The sequence below is a fragment of the Urocampus carinirostris genome, chromosome 6, assembly GCF_059441175.1.
Source record: "Urocampus carinirostris isolate Australia breed hairy pipefish chromosome 6, RoL_Ucar_1.0, whole genome shotgun sequence".
NCBI classification, from domain to species: Eukaryota; Metazoa; Chordata; class Actinopteri; order Syngnathiformes; family Syngnathidae; genus Urocampus; species Urocampus carinirostris.
In genome coordinates, this window is record NC_142354.1 from 24,156,982 (window position 1) to 24,181,371 (window position 24,390).

General features: G+C 38.8%; 1 protein-coding gene across 1 annotated transcript in view; it reads left to right on the plus strand.

Annotated features, from left to right (window-relative positions):
- Positions 1-24,390, plus strand: part of col7a1 (collagen, type VII, alpha 1) — a 104,177-nt gene that overhangs the window by 10,064 nt on the left and 69,723 nt on the right. Inside the window, exons 11-35 of the mRNA XM_088337345.1 lie at positions 1,489-1,605; positions 3,611-3,757; positions 3,830-3,955; positions 4,037-4,183; positions 7,255-7,524; positions 9,012-9,155; positions 9,228-9,356; positions 10,612-10,806; positions 11,578-11,714; positions 11,794-11,920; positions 12,028-12,171; positions 13,713-13,857; positions 13,962-14,003; positions 16,971-17,090; positions 17,159-17,230; positions 17,323-17,358; positions 17,429-17,482; positions 17,809-17,922; positions 18,962-19,013; positions 19,584-19,610; positions 19,709-19,762; positions 19,868-19,939; positions 20,837-20,896; positions 21,060-21,095; positions 23,225-23,260. Coding sequence (XP_088193471.1) covers positions 1,489-1,605; positions 3,611-3,757; positions 3,830-3,955; positions 4,037-4,183; positions 7,255-7,524; positions 9,012-9,155; positions 9,228-9,356; positions 10,612-10,806; positions 11,578-11,714; positions 11,794-11,920; positions 12,028-12,171; positions 13,713-13,857; positions 13,962-14,003; positions 16,971-17,090; positions 17,159-17,230; positions 17,323-17,358; positions 17,429-17,482; positions 17,809-17,922; positions 18,962-19,013; positions 19,584-19,610; positions 19,709-19,762; positions 19,868-19,939; positions 20,837-20,896; positions 21,060-21,095; positions 23,225-23,260 — 2,603 coding nt within the window. The remainder of the gene's footprint in view (positions 1-1,488; positions 1,606-3,610; positions 3,758-3,829; positions 3,956-4,036; positions 4,184-7,254; positions 7,525-9,011; positions 9,156-9,227; positions 9,357-10,611; positions 10,807-11,577; positions 11,715-11,793; positions 11,921-12,027; positions 12,172-13,712; positions 13,858-13,961; positions 14,004-16,970; positions 17,091-17,158; positions 17,231-17,322; positions 17,359-17,428; positions 17,483-17,808; positions 17,923-18,961; positions 19,014-19,583; positions 19,611-19,708; positions 19,763-19,867; positions 19,940-20,836; positions 20,897-21,059; positions 21,096-23,224; positions 23,261-24,390) is intronic.

Sequence of the window (24,390 nt, forward strand, 5' to 3'; positions counted from 1 at the left end):
AAACAATGCTCCACCTACGCTCATTACACATGCACTCCATCTGTCTATTATGAGTAATATCCAAACATATGTTATCTTTTTAATTCCATCTGAAGGCCGATTTATGTTTCCTCTGCTTTCAAATGTTTTTGTATCTCAGATTGTGTGTGTGTTGGAAATCTGCTTTTATTGAGAAATAGTTATTGCATACATTGCTCAAAGGGGCCAAATGTTTCAGCCTATTAACATGGGCACTTATCTTTGAATTGGAACGGCTTGTTGTTGTTGGAAGGCTAGATAATGCATTAAGTGGTCCGTAATCATTTTAGGGTTGCAGAAATAAATTGAGCATTTATTAGGATTTTTACGAAAACATAAACTGGCCCCTTGCCATTATATAATTCTTGTTTAAATATGCTTCACCTTCTAAATATATACATTATTATTAGCCAATCACAGTTTTAATCATTTAATTCAACCACAGAGGTAGGGAAGCGGCCAAATATCCACCAGGACAGAGGGTGTTAGGGACAATACGTATGAGAGTATATGTGAGTTTGAGAGAAAGATAATGAGAAACACAGTGCGCAAGAGAGTTTAAGAAAATGTATGAGTTCAAGAATGAACGTGGGAGAGAGTGTAAGAATTTGTTCACTGCAAATACAGTTGAATCCCAAAACTGTAAAATACAGCGCCCACACCCAAGTTTGTGTGTGTGTGAGGGTTTGAGATTGTGTGGGAGAGGGAAATAATGTGGGTGTGAAAAAGAATTGTGAGAAAGACAGCAATAGAGGGAGAAGGAGAGAGAAAGGATCAAAGAGTCAAAAAGTGTGTGAGTGAGAGTATGTATGACAGCGTTTGTGATTGTGAAAATATGTTAAATACAGAGTGTGTGTGAGATATTGTGAGATAATGTATGAGAGCCTGTCCCAAAAAATGCTGTCGAAATGGAAAATAAATCAGTTGGTCTGTAAATTCTCAGTGTGCCCTCTAAGATTCAATCTGTAACCTCGGTGGAAGTGTTTAAATCTAGGCTTAAAACACACTTCTATTTGGTAGCTTATGAATGATGTTGCCCTCAGGAAGCTGTCAACCAGACATTCTGTTATTACCTATACTTCATGTTGATGATGTTTGTGTATTGTTTGTTGATGCCCTTGCATCATCCATTGCAGCCTGGTCATCCTGGAAGGGGATTACCTCAAGTGCGGTCCCTTCTCAAGGTTTCTATATTTTCCTCGTGCTGAGGTTTTTGTGTTTTTCCTTGCCCTCATGTAGGTTTTAGATCAGAGGATGGTGTAACAGTAGTCTGTAGTTTGTACAGCCCTTTGAGACTTCCTGTGATTTAGGGCTATACAAATAAACACGACTTGAGTTGACTTTGAGACCACGGCAGGAATCAACAGATATCTTTACATTGCCCTGATCTCATTGAATCCTTTTCAATGATGTCAGAAATGCTACATGTCACTCTCTGCATAGACAGTAATTGCCTTTATCATTTTCAAGAGCGCCAGCTGCAGCAGGTCCTGAAGGCAGCCATCACGAGTCCCTCCTCCATTCGCCTGACATGGAGAATCATCCCATCGTCTCGGGGGTACCGCCTGCAGTGGCAGCCTAGTGAAGGTGAACTGTCACAGACGATCACACGCTCCATTTGCTCCAAGTCAATTATTTATCGGACATTTGCTGGACTTGCTACATTTTTGTCAATCCAGACCAAAAAAATGTGACTTCAGAATGAAAGCATCTTATTAGGTTATACCTTAACTTGGAATTTGGTGTTCATTCCAAAACTCACCTATTTGAAGTGTTGGGTGGGTTACTGAAAAAAAACAAACAACAAAGAGTAATTAGTTACAGTTACTTGTTACTTCATTTATAAAGTAATTCAGTTCCCCCCAGATTACTGACACCAAAAAAGTGGCACCTTATCCTAAAGGTAACGTTCTAGTTACAAATTACCGTGTGTGCCTGGAGAGGGATGGGCACCACTGGGCTGTATTTTCCCAAGACAAAGGAAATGCTGCCCTTACAACCCTAGTGGTTAAGGCTGACCCTCTAAAACTGCTTTGAAATAACCACATAAAAAAATAATAGAATAAATCATGTACAACAACCTGTGGAAGCAATGAACCCTAATCATTTTTCCTGGCTTGTGGCAATCTTGAGAGCTTGCTAACGCCTACTTAGCCAAGATACTCCATGTCCATTTTTTCCAAAACACTCGAACATCTTCTCCATTTCCGGGTACTTTCCAATACGTTTTATTTACTTTTCTTTCGGCAAAATGTAGCGCAGAAACAATTCTACGAATATAAAGACCAAAATTCAGCACACTTTTAATGTAAATTATCTGCTTATATTTGCCTCAATGATTTCCCATTGTTTTTTTTTTTTCATAAGACACGCCTCCCATCTCATTCGCTACTGGTGACAAACAACCAAATATGCTCATAATCTGACACCCTGGTTTCAGTATTTTATTTCAAAATTATCAATTTGGTTTGGATGTGTATATACATTATAAGGTAGTGAGAATATATCCATGAGGAGAAATTCCCTAGTAACAGGCAATGTAAGTGAATTAGTTTTGAGAATAACGCCGTTATAAAGTATATCACGTCGCTAAGTAAAAGAAAAGGCGTATTTGTCATACAGCAGCCTACTCGTGTCATTCACGAACGAAACGACTATAACCGTCTACTGGAAGTGGGAGCCAGCTACCCACCAATCAAGAGCCAGTTTCCTTTGGGATGCTATTTAATCTCTTGTGATTGGTCAAAACACATTTTTTCCGAGATTCTGGTCTGTTGACTTTTAATTTATTGAGTATAAAAAAGGTTAAAAATTGTTTTTCATTGTATCCCTTTATTTTTAGATTTTTAAATATCTTAATTTATGTTTCCTGCGTTTTTCGGTGTTAACCTTTAAGTGTCTATTTTGCTTCATTTTTCCCCTTTTTAAGTCATTCATGATACGTAATACATAATAAATGATAATATATGGATAAAACAACAAAAAAAACCTGAAAAGCAATTTGGAAGCTAGGCGAGCTAAGCCAAAGATTCGGAATTCCCATTTCTACAACTGACCATTCAAGTTAGATTACATTTATTAAACCCACTTTATATTGTTTACTGTTGATATTTATTTTGTTATATTGTTTCTTTTTGTTGCACCTCAAGCGTAGGATAAATCTGTTGCTGTTGAGGTGCAACAAATATTACAAAGTTCTATAACACAACTATCTGTCTGTTCTTCTCTATTCAACTGACTTGAAAACGTCTAAGGACATTTCAAATTCTTCGACAAACAACTTCTTTTTAAAGTAACGTTGATATTTCATTTACCTGGTAACTAGTTACTTCTACTATAAAGTAACTCAGTTACCAACCCAGTTACCCTTTGTAAGAAGTAGTGAGTAACTCTAAGTAATTACTTTTTTAAAGTAACGTGCCCAATACTATAAGGGATACAGAAGTAAAAATAATTAGACGAACCTGTAACTTATCATAGACGTATAAAATTGTATTAATAACGCATCACAGTAGCCGTTACTGGGAAAGGTATTGCAATTGGATTCCAGGAACACCTCTCTTTTGTAAACAATTTACTTATTTGTGTCCAGGTGGAAGTCCCCAGACGTTGTCCTTACCGAGGAGCACTAGCAAGTACGAGCTAGCCGGGCTTCAGCCCAACACAGAATACCTCATCACCCTCTACACACTGTTTGAAGGTCGAGAGGAGGCCACGCCTGTTACATCCACATCCATAGGTTATACTGTAGATGTCTTTGAATTCCCATTTCCATCGTACATACTTCTGATTCCTCATTTTTTGCTTACAGAATCACAGCCAGTGGGGGGAGTGTCTAACTTGAGAGTCCTGGAGTCTTTGGGTAGTACAGTTAGAATTGGCTGGACTGGGATGACTGGGGTCACACAGTACCGGATTATCATCCAAAGTCCTGAGGGTACACTAATTTCTTTGTCATAAAAAATTAAAAGAGTGCAAATTACGTCTTTCCAAGCAGTATTGTTTCTTATCACGCCAGCGGGAGTCCAAAATACTCAGCTTGTCCCCGGAGACCAGTCTACTCTTGACCTCAGGGACTTGATCATTGGAGTGTCTTATGATGTGAGTGTCACACCGTTTGTGGGAGACACCGAAGGCGAACCAGCTAGCGTCTTTGTCAGACCAGGTGGGTCTTGTTGTGACATGTTAATTAAACTTATTAAGATAATTAACTAATCAGGTTATTAATTGATTTATTACAGTGAATCCTGGGACCACACAGAGCACATGCTCAAATTCAAGATTTAAACTCAATTTTATCTTTGTACAAGCCTCACTCAATAACCTAAATCACTTCCATTTGTTACAATTCAAGCCCGGCTCATACCTGGAATTTGGCGTTGACGCCTTTTAGCTGCAGAACGCCTTTAGCGGCATGCCCCTGCAAACCTGTGTCGTTTTTCAGTTCTGCTCAAAGTTGTTTACGTCACGTGTTTTGTGACCATTCAAGATAGCAATTTCAAAGAAAAGCATATATAGACGTCTGCGCCAATACTACACGCAAATGTTGGCTATGTCGCGTAAAATGTGCACCCTATATTTCTAGACAACAGCGCCTGGGCAACCGCACTGTGGAGAATAGTGCCAAATTGCAACACAGGCGTGTCTTTTTGTGTTGCTGTTAGTGGTGTTTAGAGGGGTAATAGACCAAATTACATTCATTTGTTATCGTTCCTCGAGAATTAAAGGATACTTCAGCGACCTGCCATTGACTTCGATAATATGGAAAGAGAAGTAAAGTGTTTTTGATAAATAACTTCCGCAGCTGTTCAAGTTGGATGTAGAAATTGTGTACTCGATTTGTGGGTGAAATAGGTGAACTATCGTGAGTTAGTTGTAGATATTAATAAAGCGCTGCCAAACCTCCCTGTTTTTCTCCTTTTATGTATGATATTAATGGTATTGGTAAAAACATGGTCTAATTTCTCTCCAACGGCATCATACGTGCTTCCAGATGTCACCGAGGTGTTTTGTATTTAGTACCATTGCCTTGTGGAAAAGATTAGCTTTCTATTTTCCTTGGTGCCGTGCTATAAGCTGCAGTATTTAAAATGTGACAAACGAGTTTGAAGTAACTGACCTATTTAACTCAATGAATTCATTTACGTTTCAGTTACGTTTTGCTTGGTGGTGATTTCATTACAGAGCGTGACATCGGCAGAGTGTCATACCTGAGAGTGGCTCATGCAAACAGCCGGCGAATTAGGATAGCCTGGACTGGTGTTAATGAGGCTACGGGTTACAGGATTACATGGAGACAAGGCAACAGTAAGTACATTTGTAACGTATGAACCAAATATGGCTCATTTTGTTTAGGTTTGGACTGTAGATGAGATCAGTAGGAGATTTAATTTGATTGATGATGATGGAATCACATTTTCACATTGCTTGTTTATATGTGAGCACTACAAAAATACTGTCAGTGTATTTTTTTTCAGGATGACAAAATGTATTCCCCCCCCCCTTATTTTTTTAATAATTGTTTATTTTTGCTATTGTCACCATTTATCCATGTTTTTAAGTCACATTTAGTTGTTTTGCGTGTCGGGTTAACAATTTGCCTCTTCACAAGGACTTACAGTAGGCCTAGTTAAACTCATGCACTTCCAGCCTATTTAAATAAGAATATTTAGATTTGACGTCTATAGTTGCAAATGTGTTCAAAGGAAAATAATTTAAGTTTCAATAATACAAAAATAATAGTAGTATACAATAATGTTTGTGGCTTTTGAGTATATTAATCAATTGTATTAATCTATATGTATTTAAGTGTTGGTTGTTTTTTTGTCTACAAACTGTAGCAGGTGTCAAACGCAAGGCTCTTGAGCCACCACATGGCCCCTTTAACATTTTGAATAGGCAACAACAAACAATTATGTACATCGATGTTTCCAGCAAAAATACACCAAATTGCAAATGGTTTCATATATTTTAAAAGAAAAGAACATTTCAAGACTTAATTAATTTTTTTGTACCCAAATTACATGGAAGAAAAAATTCTTCTTCAGCATTGTTTAATAAACTATCGAGGGACGATTCAGAACAAACAAAAAAGGTATCTTGGAACTTAGGTTGTTTTGGCACGATACCAATAATTAATAAAAAGGGAAGAAACATTTCAGAACTAACTTTTAAAAATATAATGATTGGGGGCAAAGTTCATGTGGGTTTACAGTCATGACAGCCCTCTGAAAATATTTATTACAAAAATGTATCACATTTGTGTATGCTGCCCTATTCTTTTAAGGTCATTTTAAAAATGTTTTATGTTATTCATCAGTTCAAACAACCTTAATTTATTTTACATTGAGGTATAATGTCAAATGTTCTGCATTTATATAGTGCTTTTTAAGACAATGAAGACCTCCCAAAGCGCTTTACAATGTACTTCACACTTTCCCTTTTACACACACTAACTAACAGATAGCAGCGTCCGCCATGCAATCCACGCATATTTATGCTTAAAGTATATGGATCCTGTTCTCCTAATTTGGTTCTTTTTAGTCATGCATTTTGTTTTACACCTTATTTTATGTATACCTGATTTTTTTTTTCTAATGTTTAAAAACATTTTTAGGGTTTGGATTCGAATAAACTCATGAACTAGTTACAAAATTTAAAGACGGGGTTCCTTGTTTGAGATGTCCTCAAAAAAGTTGAAAGTTGAGTAATATCTCAATTGAGTATGTGTTAACAATGCCCAACTGAGTTCAAAGAGCCTTTATGTTCCATTTCCCACCGGACCAATCTCGTTTTTATCTTACTTTTTGCGAAACTGTTTGGGATGGGTAGAACGAATGAAATGGGGTTGAGTACTGTAATGCTTGTCCCTGCTTTTTTTCTACATTTATAGTTGTTAGTGTAGCATGAAAATGGTGAAAGTTAGAAGAGGCCTACGTCAAATAAACGCTAACTCAAACCCCAAGAAAGACCAAAAAGAAGAGTTTACTTGAGCGCATCTAAGAAATCCGCATACTTGCACATGCATCATGTACGAGCTGACGGAGGGCCCAATAATGGCGACATGCAAGTAAAAAAGATCTAAATTCCGTTCAACTCCTATTAACCAAAAGTTGAGCAAATAAACATTATTCGTTGATTTCCAGTATAAAAAGTGCCTCCTTTTTTAGGATGATCTTCTTGCGAGTAAATTTCTTTCCATCTGTCTGACTTCAATTTTCTCGTTTTGCCTCCAAGGTCCGGAGCAATCTCGTGAGGTGGGGGCCGGAACGTCTGTGTTTACGATCGAAGGCCTCCAACCCGACGAAGCATTGGTGTTTGGCGTGGCGGCCATTGTCAACGATCGGGTCGGGGAGGCGGTGACGCTTTCCACCCGGACCAACCCGCTCAGTGGAACGGTTTACGGCCTCCGAGCAGTCGACGTAACACCTCAGAGAATCCGCCTGGAATGGTTGCCTACCTTAAGGGCGACTGGCTATAATATCCGATGGCGCAATGATCTCGATGGTGAGGAGTTTTAGAAATTCTGAGTGGAGTTTTCGGGGCATTACTGAAAACTAAGTATCAGTTACTTGTTTTGAAATAGAACTCAGTTACCCCCCAGATTACTGACACCTAAAAGTAGCTTATTACCCCGAAAGTAACTTGCTAATTACACATTTACGTATATACTCGCAAAAAGCCTCTTTTAAACTGCTATAAAATATCCACATAATAAAAGAAATAGCAGAAAATGTTTACACCAACCTGTGGAAGCAGAACCCTTTGCATATGTTTTGGCTTGTACAATCTTGAGAGTTTGAAAACACTTAGCCGAAACACTCCAGGTCTATTTTGTCTCTGGGCTTCTAGAGGCTTCAACCTTATTGTGTTCCCACTCACAGCTTTGTCCGTTCGCTGTGCAGATTTGAATTCACCTGAAATTCATTCATCGCTTTATCACTAACATGGGTGCTCGACCGGGAATCCAAGTCACTTAAAGCCTTTAAGCTCTTCACACCAAAATGGGCAAATTACAGAGCGGCACTGATAGTTTAATGTTATTCAAAGATTGTGCACACAACTGGGCCATGAGCAGTGTTGGGTGCCTTACTAAAAATCAGGAATTAGTTACAACAACTAGTTACATTTAAAAGCCATTCAGTTACCCCCTCAGATTACTGACACCAAAATCTAGCATTTTACTCAGAAAGTAACTATCTAGTCACAAATAACCATAAATACTTGCATTGAAGCCAGCTTCCTAAAACTGATTTAAAATACAATACACATGACAAAATAAATATGAGAAAACGTGTACACCAACCTGTAGAAGCAGTGAAGCCTTGATAAATCTTGGCTTGTGTAATCTTAAGTGTTTTCAAACAAACACGTAGCCGAGACACTCCATATCCATTTGGTCTCTGGGCCTCAAAGCACTCAAATATCTCCTTCTCCATTTCTGGGTATTGTCCAAGACGTTTTCTTTTTTCTCCAGTTGGTGTATTGCTACTGCAATTTAGCAAACACTTGCTGTAAATTCTGTGCTTACTTTGCCCGATTGATTTTTGGTGTTTCTTATATAAGCCACACCTCTTTTCCCACCCAATATCTACTATTTGCTACTGGTGACACACAACAAAATATGTGCCTATAACTTGACTCCCTGATATGAGTATTTTATAGTTGTAAATTTGTCTTGGATGCGAGTATATACAGCAAGGAGAGGAGAATATCTTCTCGAGGAGAAATTCAGCGCCCTTGTACTTTGTGCTTGCGACGGTACTCCTCGCATCGTATTCGGTTGTACTTTATAAATATAAACATACTCTTTGAGTGATGTTGCTAACGGATCAAGGGTGACAGTGTAATGCATGATCTTCATTTAATGGGTAGCTCAGTAATGCACCATTAAGAAACTAAAATTGAGTTAATAATGTTTCACAGTACCCGTTACCGAGTAAAGTTAGTCCCAACACTGCCAGTGTGTGAATGTAAATTGTGATCGAACGCAGGAGAGGAAAGGTCTCAAAACACAGCAGCTGACGTCTCGTCCTACACCATCGACGGCCTCCAGTCCGACACGATTTACAACGTTTATGTATCTGCGCTGAGCGGCTCTCGAGAGGGAAGTCCCGCCTCCCTTAGTATCAGAACAGGTACAGAACGGAGTGTAACGAACAAATATTCATTCAAATGAATCGAATTGTATTTACCATGTGGCACCGCAGAGCAAAATCAGTCTATCGGCACGGTGACATCACTCCAAGTCCAGGAGAATCCAGGAGAGGTTGTCCGGGTGTCGTGGATTGGCGTCCGAGGAGCCACGGCATATCGGGTGTCGTGGAAAAAAACAGATGGTTGGTCTCGTGCATCAAGATCAGACTTTTCTTTATTTAAGGAGTAACTCCAGACTCAAATTTACCTGACAAAAATTGCAGTAATTCAGTTTTATTGATATGTTTAAAATTTTGTGGGGATTTGATTACCAAACATTAGTCGAATCCCATCTTTATTTTAGAACCAAAGCAGGAGCAATATTAGAAAATGGACATTTCTAATTTATTGGTTGGAAAACATTCATTTTTATTTATTTCCTGTTTAAACTTTGGTACAAAGATGAGATGGGGTAATTGAGTATCATAATTAGGTATTTGTATTTATCACTGTTTTATGAAGAAACGTTACTTGGTAGTTGTAATTGTACTTATTTGTTCATTTGTTCCTTTATTTACAATAATAATAATAGTAATGATATAATAATAATAATAATAATAATACATTTTATTTCAAGCGCCTTTCATGACCTGAAATTTGCTGTACAAAACAGTATTGAGAGAACAGTTAAAAAAAATAATACGATACAATTAAATAATATATTAGTCATTTAAAATAATGACATTATTGTAAACAAAATTATCATTCACAGATGTCATATCAAGTGTATCCCGTGGTTTGCTTATGAATGAGGGCCACATATCGCCCCAAACCATACTTTGAACACCTCTCTAATACTATGAAACATAGATTTACAGGTTATATTTTGTAAGTGGAATATAGATGAAGCAGCATATCCAATCATTAATCTCAGCAAGCAGCCATTTTGTGTTTTTTGTCGACTGAAAATGACCACACCGAAAAACAAATCAGAATACAGGCAATATATTATTTGGTTGGCTTATGCAACAGTTTTGTTTATGTTACATAGTAAGTACCAAAAAGGCCGGCACCTGAAATTTATTAACTTGTGAATACTCCAAAAATGTATACTACTTTACAAACCTGGATTTGTGTGTGTTTGTTCATGATCTATATGCTCTGAAATGCCTGAAACAATTTTCTCGAAAATGTACACAGTTTTAATATAGGCCTATGCGAGTGTCTTAAGCTAGGTTTTGTGTCAAGTCACCCCAATAAATAACAAAATTAATGAACATTTGCTTTCGAGTACAGAATTTGCAGCTCCATAGCGCTTCCTAGTGACTCCCCTGCGCTTTTTGAATAAAGCACGAATCAAAAAACCTCGTCCAAGTAGAATGCTCGGCAACACCGAGCCCGGCAATGATGGAGTTATATGTTTGTTGAATATAAATCAGAATATCCTTTTTATCGTAGTGAGGTTTGCTGTCTCCAAATCCAAACCAGATCACTCTTTGGCTGTAGGTGGCGACGAGACCAGTCAGTTGGTGGGCGGAGACACGACTGTGGTGGATTTAGACCGACTGGACCCCGGAGCCCAGTATCTAGTGAATGTCATGGCCTTAGTTCAGAACCGTGAGGGAACGCCTGTATCTGTTAGAGTCACCACGCGTAAGTTATGTTTTAAACATCTGAACGCACTGCCCAATCATTTTATCTCGACGTTGACTTTTTATAATGTCCCGTCTCTGCTCATGAAGCTGGTGGTCCATCCCTCCCGGCTACGATTTTAAGAGTAGCAGAGGTATCACAGGATTCTGTACGACTTAGCTGGCAACCCTTACCGGGAGTCCAAGGGTATGTTCTGCGCTGGAGAGCAGGAAATGGTAAAACGATGTTTTCGGAGTTTAAAAACTGAAAAACTCACTTTTGCCTTCCACTAATACTAGTCTAACATTTCTTAGACCGAGGTCCAGGCTTTTCTGTCGCACTATCCGATTCAGAAAGCTCCTACCAGGTGACTGGGCTTCGTCTGGGACATGAATACCGCTTCAGCATACAACCTACTTTTGAAAGTGGATTTGGAAGAGAAAGCATTGCCAATGAACGTACCGGTAAGGCTATTGTAATATTTGTCCCATCACTCAAAATATTGTATTTCAATCAAATCAAATTTGGCATCACCTGGTGAAAATGGAGAATTTTTGGGGGGGTACAAATTTATTTTATACTGCAGTCAACATTACTAGCGGGCCACATGTTGTTAATTTTATGAGTCCACGGTTCAGTAAAATTTTGATCACGGACCATAACTGCCCCGCAGGCCTGATTTTGGACATTGCTAGAGTAGAGGATAAAAAAAAATTAAACTTGTCTCAATTCCTTTGCAAATATTTTGTTGTTGTTTTCTAACTATCGGTGTATAAAATGTCATTTTATTAGTGTGTCTGGGCGGACGCCTGGATGTGGTCTTCCTTGTGCCAGCATCCACCGATCGGAATAATATCGCCACACCGCTTCGTGCTCTTCTCACAAGCGCAGTTGGTTCATTTAACACTATCGGAGTTCGTGACTCACAGGTACTCACAATCGTGAAACACGAATTAAGCAGATGATGTGAGTCAAATGTTGTCTTATATTTTGTTTTCTGCTGTTCAGGTGGGGGTTGTTGTGTACGGTTATAGACCCAAAACTTGGTTCCAACTGGATCGTCACAGCAGGTCAGACACATTGTTTCAAGAAATTCAGTCTACTCCTTTTGGGGAAAGTCCTGGAAACAACATTGGTAAGGTTTAAAGACTTTAATAAAGAAGAATCTTTCGTTTAGGGTTAGGGGTTAGGATTAGCGTAAGGGTTAAGGTTAGGTTGCTTCTTACATCATCTTGTCTGCAGGCCAAGCGTTGAGTTTCGCCTCGCAGTATCTTCTCACCACCTCTGCTGGAAGGAGGCCCATGGTCCCTGGTGTTGTTGTCATCATTGCTGATCAAAAATCAGAAGACAGCCTTGCTCTTGCGGCTTCCAGCCTCCGAGCAGCAGGTGAGATCTGAGTTCAGTTAGCCTCAGTGTTTCCCATACATAGGAAGATACAGGCGGGCTGCCAGGGTCTAATTGGTCCTGTCAAAGTATTATAAACTTGTATTATTATAACAAAATAATATATCAATCCATTATCCTCACTAGGGCCGCTGGGTACTGGAGCCCATCTCAGGTATCTTCGGCCAGTTAGCAGGGGACACCCTGAGCAGGTTGGCAGTCAATCACGGGTACATAGAGTCAGACAACCATCCACTCGCTCACTCAAACCTAGGGACAATTTGGACTTGCCAATCAATCTACTATGCATGTTAGGGTATCCGGGAGAAAACTGCAGTGCCCGAAGGAAACCCACACAGGCACGGGGAGAAGGTGCCAGCTCTTCACAGGAAAGCTGGTTGCGAAATTTGAACCAGAGACCTCAGAACTGTGGGACTGGTGTGCTAAGCAATTAGCTGCCAAGGTGCCCAATACAATAAACTTTGAATAATATTTTTAGATATATTGATTAATATGAAGTTAATCAGAATAACATTGATCTCTCATTATATGAATGATCGCAAATGTCATGGTGTATGTTTATGCAACTTTATCCCTCTCAGTCAGAAAAATTCTTTGTCAGTCAGCCCCCATGCTAGAGTGTTTGCTCCCTCTTGGAAAGATGACATTAAGTTGTTGTGGTGTTTGATCTGCCCCGCCTGCACTGTCATTAGACAGTCGGGTAAAATGTGATAATGATGAGTGTAGCGTTTTCCCCAAATTAAACATTTCTCGGCAACCAGAGAAAAAGGTTTTGCGCAAAGAGTTCAGTGAGAAAACCTGTCAAGCACCTCGTCACACTTCTGGCGTTTTCGACAGACCGTAAAAATGCATGACTGCCTTTGGAAGCTATAAAAGAAATTCCCTCGAGCAGGAATATGTGTTAGTAGAGACAGGCCCTAGATCTAGCTCATATGTTGCATGTTACAATAACCTTCTGTAACTCATCAAACAAGAACCAGCATTCTGTCATAACAGGAATCCCAAAATCAGCGGTACTGATATTCAATGCTTTACCAAATCACAGACATGGGTTACTCATATTGGTGATTTGGTCTGTTCAATTGCTGATATAATACCATAAAATAATACAGTATCTGTATCGGAACAACGCTAGGTACTTTTAGTCTAATAGGATGACGAACAGATTCTTTTTGCGTTAAACTCGTTCACCATGCTTTGTGGTTGTGACTTGTCTGCTGTGTCATTGCCTATCATAACTAGTGTATTTATGGTTCAAGCGTTTACAAGGGCACACATTTCATTATAGATTTAGTTTTTTAATTTTGCTCTAAAAATACGCCAGATTGATGCCTTTGAATTTTCAAGTCACAAAATGTACTTCCAGGGGAGCATGCACCTGGATCTACCTAGTCTGTCCACCCACGAAGCTCTCACAGAATTCTATGGGAAACACTGCAGTTTTATGTCTGACTATTTAGTAATCATGCAAGGAACACTCTTTGACATTGGCACGTATTTATTGACATCATACGCTTTTCCAGGTCTGACCGTGTTGGCAGTAGGAACAGATCAGGCGGATACCGAGGAATTGCGGCGGGTGGTAACAGATGGCATCGCGCAGAACGTTCTGTATGTGCGCGATGCCTCCCAGTTGGACGCGATACACGCTGATCTGGCAGACTTGCTGTGTGGTATTGCCAGATCATCAGGGGTGGGACTATCTTAATTCAGTGTTGTAGTATTTATTTGAATACACCTTTTGTTCAACCAGATGTTTTTGGTGTTTGCAGGGGGGCACAGTTTCAGAGCAATGTACTGTTCAGTGTCCACGGGTGAGTTACCTTGTATTAAAATTACAATCACACAGTAATCTCAGAATATCTTTATTAAGCATTGAGCAAACAGCAGTGTACTACTTCCAGACACACCCTGCATATTTTTTTTCTCCTTTTCATTTTGCTCCTCATGACTTATCCTTTCTTTTCTTTTTTATAGGGAGACAAGGGAGATCGTGGAGAGAAGGTTGACGGCAGATTCCTTTTTTGTTAGACTCTATTTTTCTGTGTTTATATATTGATATTTCATTCCCAGGGTGAGAGAGGCAGAGAAGGGACTGATGGACGTAAAGGAGAGCCTGTAAGTCCCATGCTACATTGATATTTTAAGTCGATCAGGGGTCTCCAACTCGTGATGATATTTCGATTTCCCCATCTTAATATGTAAGTTTAATTCAGGGATTTCATGCTTGTCAACTGGAAGCCATTTTCAGCCCCTGGGATGACCGTCTGATGCCTCTGTCTTAGTATTAAAGTTTACTGTAGATGTAGCTCACACAAATTATAGATTAATTTTTGACTTATTTTTGTATTTTCACAGTCATTTATTATGTTTCTATTTTTAAATTGTATGTTGTGTAGAATAAAAAACTACATTTGATAATAGTGAGTGTTTTTATCAGAGATTTTCTTGTGAAATATCCGATTAGGCCCCATCTTACCGAGGCCCTAATTCCGGCAGCCCCCAAGTCATTTGAGTCGGAGACCCCTGATGTGTTGTATTTTAAACTAAAATATTCAGTTCAGACACACTGATTATGATGTATGAGCATGATCCCGAGTCAACTTTGCCACTTTTAATTTCAGTAGGAACTAAGAGTGCGAAAGTAAACACCATAAGTTCATGCCTTACGATATGAATCACCTAACCTATAATATTTAGAACGCAATGTGTTGGAGTGCATATTTCTTGATGTGACTTGCAAGCAAACTTAAAACACAAATTGGCAAGTATCCATCCAAAACATTAATTATCACTTTGATTGTAAGCAATGCTAAATTTTTACCTGTCTGAAAGAACATCCAAAATCAGACAGAACTAGTGTCTGCATATTAATGTATGTAATATATGCTTAACAACAGCAGACCCACAAACATTCAATTACAGTGGCTTTCGAAACTATTTGCCCCCCTTGAACTTTGTGACCTTTTGCCACATTTCAGACTTCAAACATAAAGATATGAAACTGTAATTGGGACACAATCATGAAGTGGAACACAATTTATTGGATATTTTAAACTTTTTTTTACAAATAAAAAACGAAAAAGTGGGTGTGCAGCCTCATTGAGTTAATTCTTTGTAGCGCCACCTTTTGCTGCGATTCCAGCTGCAAGTCGCTTGGGGTATGTCTCTATCAGTTTTGCACATCGAAAAACTGATATTTTTGCCCATTCCTCCTTGCAAAACAGCTCGAGCTCAGTGAGATTGAATGGAAAGCGTTTGTGAACAGCAGTTTTCAGTTCTTTCCACAGATTCTCAATTTGATTGAGGTCTGGACTTTGTCATGGCCATTCTGACACCTTGATATGTTTTTTGGTGAACCGTTCCATTTTAGCTTTTGCTTTATGTTTCGGATCATTGTCTTGTTGGAAGACAAATGTCCGTCCCAGTCTCTGGTATTTCCCGGACTCCATCAGGTTTTATTCCAGAATGGTCCTGTATTTGGCTCCGTCTATTCTCCCATCAATTTTAACCATCTTCCCTGTCCCTGCTGAAGAAAAGCCGGCCCAAACCATGATGCTGACACCACCATGTTTGACTGTGGGGATGATCTGTTAAGGGTGATGAGCTGTGCTGTTTTTACGCCAAACATAACGTCCTGCATTGTTGCCAAAAAGTTTGATTTTTATCTCATCTGACCAGTGCACCTTCTACCACATGTTTGGTGTGTCTCCTAAGTGGCTTGTGGCAAACTTTAAATGCCACTTTTTATGGATATCTTTAAGAAATGGCTTCCTTCTTGCCACTCTTCCATAAAGGCCAGATTTGAGCAGGATACGACTGATTTTTGTCCTATGTACAGATTCTCCCACCTCAGCTGTAAACCTCTGTAGTTTATCCAAAGTTATCATGGGCCTCTTGGCTGCATTTCTGATCAGATTTCTCCTTGTATAAGCTAAAAGTTTAGGGGGACGGCCCGATCTTGGTGGATTTGCAGTAGTCTGATACTCATCTATTTTAATATTATTGCTTGCACAGTGCTCCTTGGGATGTTTAAAGCTTGGGAAATCTTTTTGTAGCCAAATCCAGCTTTAAACTTCTCCACAACAGTATCTCGGATATGCCTTGTGTGTTCCTCGTTCTTCATGATGCCCTCTGCGCTTTAAACAGACCTCTGAGACTGAGACTGAGGTGGTTTTATAAAGAGACTTGATTACACACAGGTGGATTCCATTTATCATCGTTAGTCATATAGATCAACATTGAATCATTCAGATATCCTCACTGAACTTCTGGACAGAGTTTGCTGCACTGAAAGTGAAGGGGCTGAATAATTTTGCACACCCACCTTTTCGTTTTTTATTCGTTAAAAATAATTTAAATATCCAATAAAGTGTGTTCCACTTCATGATTATGTCCCACTTATTGTTGATGCTTCACAATAAATTACAGTTTTATATCTTTAAGTTTGAAGTCTGAAATGTGGCAAAAGTTCACAATGTTTAAGGGGGCCAAATAGTTTCGCAAGCCACTTTATGTCATTCTTCTGATATGAATAACGCACAGTATTATTAGTTTTATGAGCGCTATTTTGCTTATTGTAGCATGATAGCTTTTTTTTAAACTAGTTTAGCTGGAATGACTTTTTCGTTGTTGGTATGTTAAAATATATGTTTATGTTATTCTATTGCATTTTAGTTACATGTGTGGTCACAGAATGGATTCTAAGGCACCATTGGGCCTGGATTGACTTTATTTTTCACAAAAGCATCATCCTGTGTGTTCATGTGTACATAACATAGGGTCGAGATGGTTTTCCTGGAAGAGATGGTCCGAGGGGTCCCGAAGGGCGTCAAGGTCCACCAGGGCCTTCTGTTCCGAGTGAACCCACAGAGGGGTCAAAAGGAGATAAGGGCGAGAGAGTGAGTGGAACTACAACCTCTCCAATATCTTGCTTCCATTGGTTAGTTTAACAAGTAAATGTGTGTAGGGTTTTCCAGGTATTGACGGAAATCCAGGGTTACCGGGGCGACCAGGTACCCCAGGAAACACAGGACTTCCTGTAAGCAGAAAAACAAGTTTGAAAAAAAATATGTATATATTTGTATCGCATAAAGCTCTATAAAAATGATATTGACTTTGCATGTTTTGTAGGGTTCACAGGGTCTACCTGGTGTCAGAGGAACCCAAGTAAGTCATCTTCAACCAAAAATATTTGGGCCACAATTTGTCATTCTGGTTTACTTTCTCTCACTTAAAGGGTGAACCTGGTGCAGCAGGGTCACAGGGAGTCAAGGGGGAGAAAGGTGAAAGGGTGAGCTAAGCTGTGATACATTCTTACCAGCTTTGATGAGATGGTACATATGAAAACGGTGTGAGCATCTGTTCCTGGTATCTTCCAAATGCATTAGGGCGATTTAGGATCCGCAACAGGTGGCTTTCCAGGCAGGAAGGGAGAATCAGGCATCCCGGGAATACCCGTAAGAAAAAAAAACACTAATTATCCCATACTTTGCTGTCATTAAATCGGTATGCCTCAAAGCACAAAATATGTTGTTCATGTATTATTTTCTCTATTTCCCCATACTTCGCTACATTTTATTGAGTTAGACTGAAAATCCATGTATATTTTCGTTGTAGGGTACCCCTGGTCGGCCAGGCGCAGATGGGGCTAAAGGAGCCCCGGGACAACCAGGTATCCCAGGGCAGGATGGGCGCCCTGGACTCCCAGGAACACCAGGACTCTCAATCAAGGTTGAGATCACGCCCTTTTTTTCGTCTCACTGACGGTTGAGTTTGAGCATGCTCTGAATACCAAGAATATTACGTTAACATACTCGTCATTATATTCACTTACCAGCAGAATTTAATATCACCCAGTACAAGGGATATCTGAAAATCTACTTGCAAATGTGATCAATCAACGGTCTGTTATTATATATACAGATACAAAAGTATATAAAAAAGGTGTATGACTGAGTTATCAGTACAGTGTATTATTGACTTTTATAATAAAGTGGACCCACAATTCGTTAAAATGGATTCTAACTATCGCCATCTATAATAGCCATTGCCCACAAATAGATGTGTTGCTTTGTATTTGGGGACTTTAGATGATATTTTCTTTCCTTTTTCTCATTTGTGTGACCTGACGGCTCATTATTATTTCTGTTGATTATTATCGAACCAATTGTAACTGACGTGTTTGGCATATTCAAATCAAGACACGTTTTTATATAATATATACATTTCTATGTAAATATTTACATCTAGTATGTTCTCAAACAGCTTCCAATGCCCACAATAGCACCAACAGGCAAAGCAAAACATGCAAATCCACCGCCAGCCCACCCAGTAGTGCTGTTAGTAATTTGTATCCACATATGTCCATATTTTCCCTTATCTGTGTTTTAGTTGTTAAATAAAATCACATATTACTGACTTGCATCGACAATAAACACTTGAGTGATGTAGAATTTGATAAGAGGCTGCATGCTGTTTTATAATAATACACATGGTGGTAGCATTGAGTCACAGTGCAGGCATTTTTTTCCTTGTCCGTGATATTAGTCAGTTTATTTCAGCTCAAGAATATCATAAAATACAATTTTCTTTCCTCGTTTAATCATATGCTATAAGTAATTTTAGATAACAGGAAGATATTCACTATAGCTTTCTTTTTCATTCCAAGCCCAACAATCCAACATTAAAAGGTTAAAACATTTTAATATGGAGGAAAACTACTTGTTTTTGCAATGAACTTGCAAGTTTGTTCTTGTGCCATCTTTTACAGTTTGTTAGTAGATGTGTGCGATACTGGGAATTTCGGTTTCGATCTGTTCCAAGTAAATACTGGGTAGTATCAACCAAAAAAAGTGGCACAATATTTTGGAAATGAAGTCAGCAGTGCAAATGATGCAAACAATACAATGTATACTGTATACCTTTACGATGAAGAAAAAAAATACTTTTATGACAACAGTGAGTTAAACGAAAAAAATGTCAATGAAATAAAATACAAACATTTTATTAAAATGTCAGCAAGACAACTACATTGCCGTCCATTACGCGATATTTTGAAAATAAAGTCAGTAGTGTAAATAAAGTGTGAACACAGTTGGAACAAATTTGAAATTTAAAATAAATGTATAATCTCACGACTCCTAACAACGTTATTATGATAAAGGTTCAAATGAGAAGGCAGTATCAAACCCAAGACAATAGTATCGATACGATCCAAGTACTCGTCCTGTTTTGATAATAAAGATATATCGATAGAACCCCCGCCCCCATCCACCCCAACAGCTAGTGAATTTGCCATGTGAATACAGAAATATATGCACCCCATAACTCTTATAAGAGCAAGTGTAGACTGCCCACAACATTCAGCTTTCCTTTTCCGTTTTCTTCCACAGGGAGAAAAGGGCAGCAGTGGAGATAGGGTGAGTCAACCCCTTTGCCATCTCACCTCCTCCTTGCAGTACTACCCTGAGGAATGTGCATGCATAATGACACTCAACTCTTATCTGAGCACTGCTAGGGACCTCCAGGAGTTGGCAGCGGGGTGGCCATAGCTGGCGAGAAGGGCGCCACGGTAAGCACTGTCAATCAATGTGCTGACACACTTAGTTGGCAAATACATTCTGGAAGGCTTGTGGGCTTTGGGACTTTGTATTCACTAATTGGCTTTTTATGTCAGGGTTCACCGGGACCACCAGGTGCACAAGGTCCTAGAGGGCTAGCCGGATCACAAGGGGCCAAAGGAGACAAGGCGAGTTGATTTGCTTTAGAAGTAAGCAAGTGAAAGTGAATATTGATATATGTACAGCGCAGCCGTATCTACGTCAAGTGATTTTCTCACTCTCTTTTTTTTACACTAGTTCAGGGGTGTCAAACTCATTTCCACCAAGGGCCACATCAGCATAATGGCTGTCGTCACTTATAAATGTAAATAATATGTAATATAAATGTAAGAACTCCACTACATAGTGTGTTAATCAATTGAATTTGAACTTGTGAGGAGAACAGGGAGAGGGGCTTTCAGATAAGAACATTCCATCCTGTCCTAAGGTTGTAAGGTTTATTTTTCTATATTCTTTATCAGTTATCCATTATCTGTTATCGGTCAAATCATAATACGCTACAAAGCCAAGGGGCCGAGACACTTGCTCTCAGCCAAGAGGCCGAGTCAAGGTCCTAGCCACAGAGCCATGCAGCGATCAGTGCGAATGCACCGTTCCCGGAGGTACTGCAATACGACCTAACCAACACATGAGGCTGGGTACGAATTACATGGTTTTCAGTCATACGGTAAAGAGGAAATTAACTCAAGATATAAGCAATTCTAGATACGAGCTCAATCCAGGAATGATTGAATGTCATACTTAGAGGTATAACTGTAAAACAGGCATTGGGCATTTTTAGGATTTTTTTTTCTCAATTCCCTTTATCGATACGGGTATACTGGCGTGTAAACTCGCTGTGCCAACACTTAGCAGGTATCGTGGTAGACGGACATTGTAGGAAATGTAGTTTCTGGACAAAATACTTTTTTTACCCATTTAAATTTAGACACTCAGTCATGATGTGGCGGGCCACATTTGGCCCAAGGGCCATGAGTTTGTGCACTAGTTGGTCACTGAACACACTTTCTTTTTTCATATTACAGGGTGACAGTGCCGTTGGACTGCCCGGACAACCAGGCAGGCAGGGCGATCCTGGTGACAGGGTGGGTCAGCCGAACCAAAACATTAGCTCGACTTACAGTATGTGTCATGTGGATACATTTAAGTTTTACAGTCGCTAAAGAAGAAGAAACAGGGACTTGTCAAGCTCTCTTTAGTTGTCGGGTGATTTCCTGTACACGCTAAGAGTCTTGTTATGTCCTTCAGGGTCCTCGTGGGCCCCCAGGAGAAATTGGCAGTAAGGTACGATAAAGGTATGAAAAATGAGGTGTGCCAGAACATTTAATTAGAGGAATGACCTCTCTCTCTCTCTCTCTCTCTCTCTCTCTCTCTCTCTCTCTCTCTCTCTCTCTCTCTCTCTCTCTCGCTTTTACTCCCACAGGGCGATCGAGGTCAGCCGGGTGAGCAGGGATCGCAGGGAGACCGGGTAAGTCAAGACGTGAGCCAGAGTCTTTACAGTGCAATCTGGCTAATACAAATATTCAGAATGGAATAGGAACCTCGCAATTTGTAAAGAGTTTAGTGATGATGACAAAATATATCAGGCATGACAAACTCAGTTTTGCACGGGGCCAGGTCCAGACTTTAAGTTCTCAGGTGGCTGGATCAGTAATCACATATGAGAAGGGATCTTTTCTTAGCACAACACATTCATTCACAAACAATGGAATTTTTTTTTCATGTTTGGCATTGAATGTGATAACAATTTGTTTATTTTAACAGTCAAGTAAATGCATTTCTACATCTGGACTGACTCACTACAAACATAAACGAACTCAAGTGGGAGCTATGAATAAAAATGTGCTTGGCTCAATCAACATACCGCATTGTATTAGATGCAAAAGAAATGCAAAATAAAAGCTTTAGCAGTAAACAGGCAATAACATCATATCAAACTACTACGCTGGGCCTACTAAAGCTAAAAAAAAAAATACTGCATGATATTGTCTTTAACATGAAACCAGACTGAGTGTCAGTACCTTTACTACCCTCTAGCAGGGGGAAGGAGTATTAAAACTTTTGATAGAAATGAGCCAGAGATTAGCTTTTTCTAACCTAAACATCCAACCGGCCATATCACGCCTACAAACTGTAGATTTCACCAGCATGCCATATATATTTAATGCAATCTTGTTCTGAAACATACTCAAAAGAGCAAAATATATATTTACAAAAGTAAAACACGTCTGGAAAAAAAATATAGTACTACAAGCTTATTTCGTTCACAATCTGATGATGTTGGTTTTGAATTCAGGTGGCCAAAATATGTCTCATGAAAATTAAATTGCACGAAAAAACTAAATATCAGAGGGTGCTGGATCAAATACAAATATTTTTTTTTTTTTTAACTGATGTTCATATCGTGACATGACTGACAATAGGATTGCAGTAAATATCACATTATTGTCAAAAGGCACACAAAAAAGTTAAAAAAAAAAACAGCCCAACATCATAATGACAAAATCTTTGACCTGACTAAATAAACTTCCTGATTTAAATGTTTGTAAAAAAATTGAGGATAAGAGAAATAATTCACAATCTACTGTATAATATTAATATAATAACATAAATGATTGAATGAATAGTTACAGCCAAACATAAGATGAAGTCAAAACATTGTAAATTTGGATTTATTTTATTTTATATTTTCAGGTTTTGCTACATTGCATTTCTTGACCATTTAAATGTAAAATAAAAATAAATAAATAAATAAATAATCATCATAAAATGTATTTATTATTATCTTAATGGTCAGTATGCTTTGTGAAAGTGTTGAGAAATAATATTTTAGCACCTACTTAAAATTGTTAACAGTTTAAGAACAAGTAATGCAACAATAAAAAGATTCAATATAATAATTGCTGAAATTGCTTGGTAGGAACTGGCACTGAGCCGATGTTCCCATTTATAACAAACAAACTGTGCTTTGGCAAAAAAAAAAAAAAAAGGTTCTAGCACCCGGTTAAAATGTTGAAAACAGCTTGAAAAAAAAGTGATATAATAACAAACGCAGTTAAACAATTGCTGAAATGTTTTGTAGGAACTGGCACGACGCGGAGGTTCCTATTTATAATAAAACCAACTTTTGACAAACGTTTTGGTTTGGCGCCCCTTTTACAAACAACGCCGTTTATTTTAATCAGGAGTAGGCAGCACAAATCTGATGGAAAGCCACATACGCAATGTCTGTGAAATGATATTCATAGATGCCCCAACTTAGTCGAGCACTTTGTGTGACAGGCAATTTGTTTCTTTGCATAAAGAAGATAGCTTACATTAAAATAAAATGAGACTATTTTTACGCTACATAAAACATGTGGTGGCATTATATGAGAATCATTTGAGTCAACTGTGCGTTTGTTTCTTTGTAGGGAGAAAGAGGACCTGCCGGTGAAACAGGAGAGAGGGTAAGCATTAATGTGGTTTATATCAATATTGTTTCCATATGTGTACGGTATATCCTTTATCTTCTAGCCTGTTATTACTGTACCAGAGCATTGTTCAACCCATCTTCCTGTACTGCTACATGGGTTTTTTCACCATGCTCTCAGTTACGAACCAGATCAAACTCACACGTATACTTTATACAGAAACAAAAATCACCTGCCTACCCACACCCTACCTTTCTCAAATAACCTGACCCGCTGTCCACATGCATGGACATATATGCACATTAAACAAGTAGCTTGGGTCTTTGGAGGTTAAATAACATTTGACTGGCAAACACAAGTCCAGGATGTCACTCATTCACTACACCAATACTTCATCCCACTACTGCCAAGGCGCAGATACAGGACAATTAGATTTAGAAGGGCCCGCCTAGGGAAAAGCTTGATCCCCACTGGCAGTACCCTTCTATACAACAGGCTCCAATCAGTCTGACTTCATTGTCTCACTGTCATTTATGTTTGTCATTCTGCAGTTTTTTTGTAATGTAATGCTTGTTGTCTTCCCAAAGAAGAGTCAATCGAAGTGGATTTCCCTAATGGGACTAATAAAATGAAATCTAAAAAAATCTAAATATCTTCTTAAAGGTAAATTATGTCATTTTTGACTACTAGATGTCACTCCATTGAATAGTGCAACCAGATATGAGTCCTGCAAAGCAGAAGGAAGATGAACTGACTACGAAGAGTCCGGTGACCAAACAGTAGCCTTTTCCTTTATTTAGCAAGTTAGCCTTGTTAGCCTAGCCTTGTCGGAATGTTCTCCAGCACTCCAGCCTAATGTCATCACAATCACCTTTCAGTATTCCTTCAACTATTAAAATAGTAATAATAGTAAAGATGTGCAAAAGGAAACCATATATCAATGCATTGCGATTATAAATGCTGTAGATGGGACCCACAACCCCAAATTTCACCCACCCACCAATATTTTTTAGGCAAAACTGAAAGTATTTAGGAAATACCGTAACAAGACAAATGCAGTCACTCCAATGTTTCACTGAGTTTATAACTAAAGGTTTCACTTTTTTGAATGCACCACTGATTGGAATGGCGTGGTTTTGTGACTCTACACCAGTGTATTATTGTGC